The following is a 12,380-nucleotide window of genomic DNA, read 5'->3' as shown; positions in this document are numbered from 1 at the left end:
TATGGTTACAAACACATGCATGCAGGGTCATAGCTGAGAAGAAATGAGAATAACTGTTGACAGTGTAGGTGAACGGAGGGCTATGCCCAAACTGGATAAACCTCTAAGTCTAACAACAGCCAAAAAGCCCCTGAACATACCCGCAGATTAAAAACCATATCACTGACACACTTACCAACTGAACATGATGTTTTTTTATTATCATGTTAACATTTCGTCTACATGACATTTCACACAGTTGTTGGTTTCTAACCAAAGACAAAAATAAGAGTGACCCCCCCCGGTATGTTAAACCAGGTCATAAAACCACAGCACATTTGCCAAAACCAAACGAGAAAAAGCATGTATACAGGTCACATTTCACCAGAGAACAGAGAAGAGGAAGTCTCACATCTTTTTTTTTTTTTTTTTTAATTTGTTTTTGGCCTTTTATGCCTTTAATGGATAGAGTAGTGCAGAGTTGGACAGGAAATGAGAGGGAGAAGAGGTGGGGAGTGGACAGGAGAAATGGCATCGGGCCGGATTCGAACCTGTGAACTCCTTGAGCTTCAAGCCCGAATGTGGTTGAGGCTACTGTGTGAGCCACAGTGCCCCCAGAAGTCTTACATCTTGATGTGTCAGTGGCACCATAGTCAGTATGCATGCAACGTTCAGCCTCATGTCTGCATGCCCCTCTCAAGAACACACACTCAGGTGGCCGTAGAATCCATAGACATATAGAATTACTAGATGACTCACGGCGGAGTCTAGAACGTCCGCACAGGTCGGCCATCTTACTCGAGAATGATCGCTCACCGTAACATTGTGTTGGTAGTGATGAATGTACTTTTTAAATAACCATAGCTTGCTCAATTTTCAACCGATTTTTAAACGTGTTTAAGATGGCCGACCTTTGTGGACGTTCGACTCCATTGGCCGGCAACGCGGATAAGATATCTAGTTATATACATATCTATGGTAGAATCCATCCAGTTCCGACCTCTGACCTCTGCCCTCTGACCTTGAGTTAACTGCCGTCAGTAAAGTGTGGTGAACGTTTATTTTTTTATACAGCAATATCCACAAATGACTTTTGTGTCCTGAACCCAAACGTGGTCAACGAGAAAAACACATCTAGCTCCTCAGCAGTGGGCGACTTTAAGTTATCTGGTTGAGCACAGATAGAAAAATGCAAAAGTGAGACCCTTCATCGATAACTCTACCCAGTCCCATCTATGACTACACCCACTGCAGAAGAGATTGTGGCACTATGAAAAAGAGATGATTGCACGCCAAAGTACATTGTGTCCAGGCGCACTTGAGGCCTGAACCCACACACGGTCAACGAGAAAAACACATTTAGCTGCTCGGCAGTAGGCGGCTTTAAGTTATGTGGTTGAGCGCAGATAGAAATGCAAAATCAATGACTCAAAAACAATCACTCAAATCAATAACCTCATACATAACTATATCCAGTCCCATCCATGCCTAAACCCAGTCAGAAGAGTATGTTAGCGGTATGAAAAAGAGATGGTGGGGGGGGGCACTGTGGCGCAAGCTGATAAGCCCCCCCATTTACGGGCTTCAATGCCCGCGGGGACACAGGTTCGATACCGGTCTGCAGTCGTTCTCCCGATCCTCTCCCCACGTCTTCTCCGCCTCGCTTCCTGTCCAAATAAAGGCATACAACCCAAAATATCTCTTCTAAAAAGAGATGGCCGCACGGCCAAAGAGGTGTCAGGGAGCACTGGTCTGGGGGCGAACTCATTAACTTCCTCCGTAATTACAGCCCTCGCTCCGGAGATGTGTTATGGTGGTGATCGATTACACCGTACCAGGAAAGGAGAGGCGCAGCTGTGGCGTGAGATTAACCAGCACCGAGTGCGAACACACAGCCGAGGACAAGAGGCTCGGAAAACCTCTCTCTTCAGCGGTCGACACACACGGTCTTTCAGGCGGGTGTTCTAACCTTCCGCACCCTATCTGTCAAGCACAGTCTGTCACACGCAGTCTTCAACACTGCATTCTTCTCTACAGTCATCAACACTGCACACTGCAGTCATCAACACTGCATTATACTCTTCACAGTCATCAACACTGCATTCTGCTCTACAGTCATCAACACTGCACACTGCAGTCATCAACACTGCATTCTGCTCTACAGTCATCAACACTGCATTCTGCTCTACGCAGTCATAAACACTGCATTCTGCTCTACGCAGTCATAAACACTGCATTCTGCTCTACGCAGTCATAAACACTGCATTCTGCTCTACGCAGTCATAAACACTGCATTCTGCTCTTTACAGTCTTCAACACTGCAGTCATAAACACTGCATTCTGCTCTACGCAGTCTTCAACACTGCATTCTGCTCTACACAGTTAGGGCAAGAGGAAACAACACACTCATTTTCAGAAACTGGTGAGGAGAGACAAAAGGGCACGACCACCCCAACCACACTCACAGCTCATCACCTCTTTTTTTCTTTCCTCCTTTTTGTTCTTTTGTTCTCTCTCTCTGTCTTTCTCTCGCACGGCCCCCAAGCATCAAGTGGTTAGAGACTAAACAACTCCAGTGTCAACCCGTCAGTGCCAAGGCGATGCCCTCTGTCTGAGCAGCTGTGCACATGTCAGGACATCCGCTGTGAGATGGGTTACACACACACACACACACACACACACACACACACACACACACACACACACACACGTCAGGACAGACTGCAGAGGGCTGCCTCCGACGTTCCCGCTCCGCTGCGAGATGACGGGCTGGCAGTACCGAGCGAGCGAGCTTGGGAGTGTGTGCACCACTGATGCCGTGATAAGTGTCAAGACTGTGCCATAGGGCCAGACAGGGTCCACACAGGGTTGGTCCTTCGAGGCAGAAGCACTCTGTAGCGAGTAGAGAGGAAGGAATGGAAGGGACCTGATAGGGAAATTCTCTCGCTTTCTTTTCCCTCTCTCTCTCTCTCTCGTGTACATTTGCTTTTTCTTACTTTCTTACATTCTTTCCGTTTCTGTTTTCCTGCACACTCTCTTTATTTTCTCTCTGTTATTCTATCTCTTTTCTCTCTCTCAAAATTCTCTCTTTTCAATATTTCCAATCACTATTTCTTTTTTTCTTACTCTGTCCCTTTTTTCCTCCTTTCCCATATTTCCATTTCATTCAGTACTCTATCTATCAGTCTATTTTCTCTATTATCTTCCTTTCCATCACACCTATAGCTTAGGCCAGTGGTTCTCAAACGTTTCACCGTGAATAGTGAGTACCACCTCAGAAATGTTTTGGCTTTCCAAGTACCACCATCGTAACTATTATTGACCTTCGGTAGCATGCCGTGCGATAGGAACTAAGTGTTATTACCTCACTGTAATGCCTGATCAGGAGAATAAGTATGGCTCAGATAAATAACAAACTTAAATTATAGGGATCTAGTTGGTTTAATGATTTTTAAATATATTTAATGATTAATATCCTAGTCATAAAAAATGGGAAAACTGCCTGAGTTCCACAAAGAAGGAGCCGCGTACCACTAGCGTACTTAGGCCAAGTAAAAGCCTCCTCCTGGCTGCTTATTCCCACATGCAGACCTCTGTCACAAAGCTTGTATTAAGTGATTCAGTACATCTGTATGTGAGTTGAACTCGATGAACTGTTTGCATGATGTCAGTGTCTAGCAGAGTCACATTAAGTCTGAGCGGATAACACAGTGGCTGTGACTCAGCCCAGAATAATGCAAATTCTTGTTTATGCCATCTGTGTGTTTCCCGTGTGGTCACGCCACTGGAGAGTGAGGAAGAGGGGGATGTAGGCGGAGAGGAGAGGGGGATGCATGGAGATGAATGAGAAGAGGAGAAGGGTATGAGGGGAGATGAAGGAGAGGAGAGGGGGATGAAGGGGAGAGAGGCAGGGGAAGCGCTAAAGGGGCTGCAGGCCGTGAAATTTTGTCACTGGCAGGATACTCTGGGTAAGCTCTGAGGCTGTTGGTTCTGCCCTGGATAAACTTGGACGCAAACCCAGCTACACTCCAACCGGTGCTCTGCAGCTGGTGGTGCTCACATGGATGGATGTTCAAAGGTTTTCCCAAAGACAGGACGGAGAAGAAAGTTGCCCTTTGTCTCTTGTTTATCCTCCGTGACACCAGTGAAGCACTCAGGGGGGAAACAGCCGCAGGGCGTGCTTTCTTAGCGTAAAGGTCTCAGCTGGGGCTAATGGAATTACACATTTGCAGCATCAAGACCTTGGGTTGGTCGATGAAAACTGAATTTGGGATGCATTACTTTTTTTTTTTTGTTACTCAGCAGTTTGGTAAACAACATTTCACCAGCACACACTGAGGTAAAGGGGACACTTCTGAAGGTTTTAAACAGTAGATGCAACATTGACCTCTTTGGCAAGCTGCAACAACATTTTCTGCCACAATTCCTAGTAAAAGCTGCGAGAAATAATTTACACTTTCTTAGAAGCAATCACATGAAAAGGACACTGCAGTGATGGCACACATGCTTGCCGCGATCACCTAATGTTGAGCAGAACAAAATACATGATGCAGAGAGGCGAAGAAGAAGAAGAAGAAGATGAAGAAGATGGAGGGGATTACAGCTTCTTTAGTCGCAGTTTAGGCCCAACCCATATACTCCAAAACCAGAAGCCGTCCAGGAGATTAGATCGAGTCTGACTCTGGCAAGAATCCGTGACTGCATAACTTCCCAATTTCAGAAGCAGATTTAGATCCAGTGGGCGCACTGTCTTTGAAAGGGTGTGTGTGACTGTCTCTGAAAGGGTCTGAGTGTGTGTGTAACTGAACACACTGTCGCTGAACTGGTGTATGTGTGAAACGAGCACGGTGAACAGGCTTCACGCATCATAGGTGGGGATATTTATATTTGCTAATTTCATTGACACAAAGCAGGACGCAACAAAGCACAATTGGGTTGGGAAATTAGTGAATGTAGTAATGAAGTCATGTTTTATCAGCCAATCAGAACGATTCGAACCTTATTTATGTTCACATGGAGCTTAGTATTGGTTCTACATTAGAGAAAACATCACATTTCCTGTCACAAACAGAGCTGGCGGATTCCACCAGGGGAAACCGTTTTTTGTGCGGGGAGTCTACTTCACACGAAATCATGAAAAAGGTTTCATGAAAAAAGGAGTTGCTTCGAAAGATTTATAGATGGAACTCCGACGGCTGTGTGCGGAAAGGTGTGTGTGTGAGTGTGTGTGTGAGCCAGAACCTGTCTCAGAATGAGCCAGATTGTGGTCAGAGTCCATGCCAGAGTGTCAGCTCTAGCGCATGGTAACGGGACAGACAGTCTCTGAATAGAGTGTGTGTGTGTGTTTGTGTGTGTGTGTGTCCTCAGAGGGAGCTATCCGGGACACTGTGGACAGGTGTTTGCGGTTCCCCCGTGTGTCGGTGCTGGTTCTGGTGCTGGTTCTCCTTGGCAGACGTCTCCGACAGCAGACTCAGGCAGGTGTTTGGGTTCCTGGAGGTGCAGCGTGACAGCAGAGCCTCCTCCCCGCCTCCAGCGATCCCCCCGCCACCTCTTCCTCCCGCTCCACTCCCCCCCCCACCTGCCCGTCGCCGGCACGGCCACAGGTACCCCCGCACGTGCAGGCGCAGCTTGCTGTGCAGAGAGGCGTAGATGAAGGGGTTGTAGCACGCCGAGCTCATGGCCACCAGGTGGCAGCTCACCTGGAACACGTTCAGGTAGTGCTTGTCCACGAAGCGGAAGTCTCCGTCCAGGTCCACCATCAGGTTGAGCACCTGCAGGGGCAGCCAGCAGAGGGCGAAAGCGAGCACGGAGGCCACTAAGAGGGAGAAGGTCCTGCGCCGGCGCTGGCTCCATCGCTGCTGCTGTTGGCACGGCTCCCCCGGCAACGCGTGGCGCCGCAGGTTAATGCTGATGGCGCAGTAGGACACGCTGACGGCCAGCAGGGGGATCATGTAGGAGGCGAGCAGGAAGAAGCAGGAGTACAGCAGACGGAGCCGCGCCGTCTCCCAGAACTCCTCGCACACCAGGAAGTCCACGCCGCTGGGCCGCAGGTCCACCAGGCTCATGTGCAGCGCCGGCGGGGCGGCCAGGGTGAGCGACAGGACCCAGATGCCGGCGGCCACCGCGCCGCAGCCGCGCATGGAGATGCGCCGACGCACCGGGTACGCCACCACCACGTAGCGGTCCATGGCGATGGCGGTCAGGGAGAGCACCGAGGCAAAGACGGTGCCACCCTGAGGGAGAGAGTTCACAGATAATCAGAGAAACAGTTTGGACAGTTTGGACCATTTTTGTACCAAGGTACGATTTTGTATTTAGCTGCTCGGTTAATATCATCCTCAAATCAAATCAAACTTTATTTGTACATCGCATTTCATACACGGAGGTAACACAATGCGCCTCGCAGTAGGAATGGAATAAAGGGGGGGGGGGGGGCGGGTACAAACACTTGTAAAAACACACAGATTTTCCAGAGATAATAAACAGGCAATGACGTACTAACCACGCTGGCAAATTCTTTTGGATAAAACACAGTTGGCCAATGGTGAGAGGAAACACACTCGTTATTTTCTGTGGCAAATTCGGTATTTCACCGTGTAGTTTTGATGCCGCCAAAACACACCAGCTGTGGTGTACTTGCTGTTTGCACAAGGTTATTACTCTCACTCTATTATTTATGAGACGGAATTCGCTTTTTTGCTGCAATTTAGCTGCACAGAACAAGCATACGCATACTTCAGACAAGCGGACTTCTGTTTTGAAATGAATTAATTAATTCATAGAATTAATAGAAATAATCAGTCAGCAAGTGTATATTTTATGCTGAATTTTATGCTCAATATTTTTAGGCTAAATATTGCATTGGAATTAACAAATAGGGAAGCGTTGCTTTGCTGAACCTGATCAAACAGGCAGAGACCACGGCTAGAACCATAGTATAACTATGAATTATTTAACTGTTGAACTTGTGTGTTGTGAACTGATGCTCTCAGGCCAGTGATAAACAAACTTCATTTCTGAATTTGCGACTGACTACTAGGGTTGCTGACTTCCTGAAATGGGGGTGGTTCTTACATCCTGCGTTAGCCATCAGCCTTCAATACACTTCCTGGGTCTAAAGATGGAACATACAAATACCCACATACTTGGTTGAGAGTCAAATGCATGTCCTACTCTCACTTCACTTTAAAGAAACTGCCACAGCTTTAACCATTTACCAGACATGTATATATAGGCCCATGTATTAAGACAAGCAAACACACTAACCCTGAATTTGATCAGTTTTGTATTGATAGTATTGATGAGGAATATGTGTGTTACACATTGTCATTTAGATCAGAATTTTATTTTGGCTGTGCATCAAAAACTATTTTCTCATTCTTTAGAATGAAAGAGAACATTAACAGTAGTTTCAGTAGTGTAAGCTGTGTGCAAAAGTGCATTTCTGGAATTGATTCTCAAAAAATATGGAACAAAGCATGTCCCGTATCTGTTCAACATGGATGCCGTCTTTTAGTTTCCAATTATGGGATGATTGTTATCATTTGGGATGTCAAGCATCCCATAAAATACACAGAGGTGGGGCATGGGCTTTTGAAACATGCATTGTTTTGCTGCAGCAAACAATTTTGTGTTTCAGTGAGAACTCTAGCTTAGCCATGCGTGTAGAAGATGTAGAAGGCAGTCTTTATTTTGAAAGCCCCTTTCACAGACAGAGTGCAGTTCAGAGTACTTTTCAGAGCAGAAGTTCAATTAGACTGAAGCTAATACACATTAGCATAATGTCTGACAGCACAGCTGCAGCAAAGGTAGAGGGGTAATGACAATGTGCCAAATGGAGTGACAGTACACTCTTTTTTTGTAAATGTCTTAACCCAAAGGTACAGCTGTCAGAAAACAAGCCTACCCTTTAAGGTTGTAATTGCGGACGTTTGTTGAATACAAAGTTGTAGCCTTCTTTTAACAAGCTTAAGGTAGCCTACAGGCAAATGATACAGCAAAGCACTGATCACACTGGGCAAAAAGCAGCTACCTTGCTAACATGCTTAACAGACATCTCGCAAATCACCTCAGACATATTTTTGGGTAATAATAACAAGGTTTTCACATTGAACAGTGTGTATGTCATGGTAACTTTCAAAACTTTCAGTTCGGCAATGCATGACATCACCCCATTCATAATGGATGGGAAGCATCACATGTGTGGACTTGCTCAATTTGTTTTGATTAGGGAAATGGGATAAGAAATACCACATTGCCTCTCAGGATATGTTGGATCTACACCCTGCACGGCGTTTGACCATTTTTTTTTTTAACTTACTGTATAAAACCGGATAAAACTAAAGAAAAGTCACAAATTCTGATGCCACTCTATGCAGTTGTCACCTCGAATGCAGATGGGACTAAGCTGGCATTGGCTCGCCTGCGTTCGAGGGGCGGTACTTAGCGACAGCTGAAATGGCAGTTACAGAACGTTAACGTTTACGTGTCACGAAGATTCCACCATTCATCTCAATGGGAAATTCTTACTTGTTCTAGACCTACGAAAGTTCGAACTAAATATCTATGTTAAATGGTTATAATAATAATAAGAAGAAGAAGCATTACTTTGCATTATACAAATATTTGAGTGCAGCTCAAAGTGCTTTTCAGTGGACATCTATCCATCTCACCTGCAGCAGGGGCACCAGATGGCATAGTGGGCGTCCGAAGGCCCAGCCACGCGAGTCGAAGGCGTAGGAGGCGGTGAGGGGCACGCAACTGAGACACATGAGCAAGTCTCCAGCCGCCAAGTTCCCGATAAAGAAGTTGGTGGCGTTGTGCAGTTTCCTGTCGACGACGATGCACACCAGCAGGAAGGCATTGCCCACGCCCGCCACGAGCACCACGATGGCGTAGAGTGGCATGAAGAGGGGTTTGAAGCGCTGCAGGAGCTGTGCCCCCGAGAACATGTCCAGCAGGTCCGTCTGGTTGGCGGAGGGCAGCCCCAGCATGCCGTCGGAGTCGTGGGCCCCGGGGTCCATTATCATCAGGCTTGACTCATCCTGGAACGTGCCGGAAAACAAAGAGCAAACAGGCGTTTTCAACGTAAACGTAAAGGTTTATGTAGCTCAACAAGTAGTCCAAGGCAACACCCAGGTCATGGATCTCAGGGAGCAAAATGCTGACAGAATTGTACAACTTCACTATTAAAATGCTTCCTGGTAGGGAGGCAAGGCTATTAACCACATATCTTATTATGCAACAGGATGGTGTAAATGTGAGCTTTTACAGTACAACAGAATATCGTGGAAATTCATCAGTTAGCATGTGCTGTTAGCTAGTTGTAGACAAAAATGCTTAGTAATTGTTTTGTAATGTTCATTCCACTAGCAGACACTAACAGGAGGGATACATTTTCACCAGTATATCCAGGGTGTAACACCCATGATCTTGGTTTTATAGTAGCTACTACTAGTTAGGGTAGTGATAGTACTACTAGTTAGGGTAGTGATGGTACTACTAGGTAGGTTAGAGATAGTACTACTAGTTAGGGTAGAGAACTGCTACAAATAAGCCCATAATGTGTCTGTAATGCAGCTCTCTATGTCTCATATCCTTTAGTCTGCCTTCACCATTCTCTACCCACTCTAAATGCAACAAACAGCTCTACTGGAGGAGAACTGGTACAATAATGCAAATACACAGATTGAATCATGGCCACCAGTAGTCCTTTACGTCTCGTAATCTTGCGTCTGCCATCACCATTCTCTACACACTTTAATGGCATCAAATCAAACACAGTGTCAATTCGCTCTCGCCACTCGTATCTCCCAACTCTCAACATGAACAAATCACCAAATCATCTGTTAGCACTCTTAGACATCAGGGGGATTTTATAGCTTCCATAAGCTCACAGGAGGAAATTACCGGGCTTTCATTCGCCTTAAGCTCATCCCAGCATGCCAGAGGGCGTTTAATGTGTGTGTGTGTTTGTGTGTGTGTGTGTGTGTGTGTGTGTGTGTGTGTGTGTGTGTGTGTGTGTGTGTGTGTGTGAGGCCGGGAGTGCAGCCAGCCAGCCAGAAGAAGGAGGGAGGGTGAAAGGAGGGGAGACATCCCTTCCAGAGCCTGTTGATCTCCACCGGAAATGCAGCAGCATATTTACCTCTGCATGATTTTACCCCTGCATTTTCATACCTCTGCTATCAAGAAAACATGATTTTCCATCTTCGCAGACACACACAGACACACACACACATTCATATATATATATATATATATATATATATATATATATATATATATACAGGGAAGTGCACAGGAATTTTGAAGGGCCATTGCTCTGGCCTGAAAAAAGGGCAACCCCCCCCCCCCCCCCCCCAGCAAAAAACAAACAAACACACAGACTGAGAAGAACAGGGTCTTAATTTATAGTAATAAATAAAGCACACAAATACAGCAATTATTTTGAGCATGGCATCATTCTGTGGAGAATATTCCAGCCAAGGCTCATCATCATACCAGTGGGCGCCTTTCTGCTTTTTTGGGGGAACTTCACAATAGGACGGCAAGGTTCGACTGAATGTGAAAGTTTGATAAAGGCCTGATTGTACTAAAATCTGTATTCATGGATTCGATCATCTCAATATCCTTCCTTGTTGGTCTTCTGTCCCGACTTTCTTTGTTGTCTCTCCTTTCCCTGTTTTCCAAGTCTGTTCTGTTCTCATCTGGCTCTGGCTCTGGCTCTGGCTCTGGCTCTGGCTCTGGCTCTGGCTCTGGCTCTGGCTCTCTGTTCTCATCTGGGTCTGGCTCTTTGTCTGCAGTGGATGTACTTAGCTCATCATCTGTCCAATTATGTATTATTGTTATTAGCATTATCATTACTTTTATAAGGCCCACTAGAAGCAGTGGTATGTTATTTTGTATCTGCTCAGGCAAGATCTTTGAAAGGATCTCTAAAATAGCCTATACTTTTTTTTAAATTACAGTTATTTAGCATGTGGCTCTGTATCCCTGTACTTTCTAGCCTGGCCCTTTCATCTCATATTTGGTGATCAGCACTTAGGTCTACCTGTTCTCTGTGTCTCCTGGTCCACATTTCCTCTTGGTCTGGGAGGCTTGTAGTTGCTCCTCATCCTAAATGTAATGTAATTATAATAAATTGCCATAAGGAGTCTAAAAATATGAGCCAGTTTCACATTAATTAATTAGACAACGCATTGTCATCTTTATCACAATGCAATGTCTCTGTCTCACCTGCTGGTTTGCTTCTTTGTAATTAACTCTGCAAAATTGTGCTCCCCTTCGCTGCTTCTCTCTCTCCTGAATCCTTATCTTTTCAGTAGGCATTCTAGCTTTTACAGCACTTTTTATTCTTCTTGTTAAAATGAAATGTTAGAAACTAACCATCAGCAGACATGTAGTTTATTTTTCCCACCAAAAAATGTGCATGTGATAACGGGCTGGTTGTCTTGTAGGCAAGCTAGCTGCCTGATTCTTTAGGCTAAATGTGACAAACTGAACCTCGATTTATGAAGATTTTAATTCATTTCATGTAACTTGATGATGATTGTCCGTTTGTTATTCATTTCTGCAACTTCAAGCTCCAACCAGGCAACCTAAGCCCCCCCCCCCCCCCCCCCCCCCCCCCCACACACACACACACATTTTTTGGAGAAGTGTTTTCTTTACTTTTCTTATTTTCTACATTGTAGATTAATACTGAAGACATTTAAACTACGAAAGAACACATATGGAATGATGTACTAAACAATAAAAGTGTTATCTACCATGTAGAAAAGTTCTCAAACTTTTGATTGGTACTGTATCTTAGGTCCTATATTTCTTAACCCAAACATGAAGTGTTTTGCAGCAATTTCAGTCGTTGCAAGTTTTCTGATCCCCAAAACTAGAATCTTCAAGCACAATGTGGCACAGTACGGTTCCAAATCCCCTTATCAATCCAATTATCAATTTGTCCCTCCCTCTGCAGATGCCTCAGCGTGTTTGTTTCGCATGCAAAGAGCAACACACTTTTGTCTCAGCATTCAAGGCTCCCACAGTGGAAGCCACTGTTGTCTATGAGTGCCTTTTCCAATTCAAAACAAACGCGCTGATAAGAGCCCCACTCCAGCTTCACAAGAAGGAGACTCAGAGACTAGTTCTTCAACCGATTTCCTTGGTGGCGAACCGCCATGAAACGGAATTGCCAACGATTAAACTTCTGTTCGAATTTGAATAAGGTACCTGTGAACACGGCTCTGATTGAGCTCAATCATTATCAGAACCCGGTCAGATATTATTAAATATCACCTCAGTCGTTTGAATGGAGAACACTGAATACATTTGCAAGAATTATTTTTGGCAGATGATTTGCATTATAATACTCTACCTTAATATAACCATTACTGTCACGTCATGTC

At 45.3% G+C, this 12,380-nt stretch overlaps 1 protein-coding gene across 1 annotated transcript; it reads right to left on the bottom strand.

Moving 5' to 3' along the window:
- Window positions 1-5,342: 5,342 nt before the first annotated feature.
- LOC308370004 (prolactin-releasing peptide receptor) lies at window positions 5,343-8,939 on the bottom strand (the record flags this gene model as incomplete). The annotated part of the gene is made up of 2 exons (XM_080844563.1): window positions 8,652-8,939; window positions 5,343-6,212 (listed from the first exon to the last, which is right to left on the bottom strand). The coding sequence occupies exons 1-2, from the start codon at window positions 8,928-8,930 to the stop codon at window positions 5,343-5,345; spliced, it is 1,149 nt and encodes a 382-aa protein (XP_080700689.1). The 5' UTR covers window positions 8,931-8,939.
- Between the last annotated feature and the right edge of the window lie 3,441 nt (window positions 8,940-12,380).

Source organism: Sprattus sprattus (genome assembly GCF_963457725.1).
Source record: "Sprattus sprattus genome assembly, chromosome: 9".
Classification (NCBI taxonomy): domain Eukaryota; kingdom Metazoa; phylum Chordata; class Actinopteri; order Clupeiformes; family Clupeidae; genus Sprattus; species Sprattus sprattus.
The sequence above is the reverse complement of the archived record's forward strand: the minus strand, read 5'-3'. Positions and strand labels throughout refer to the sequence as shown.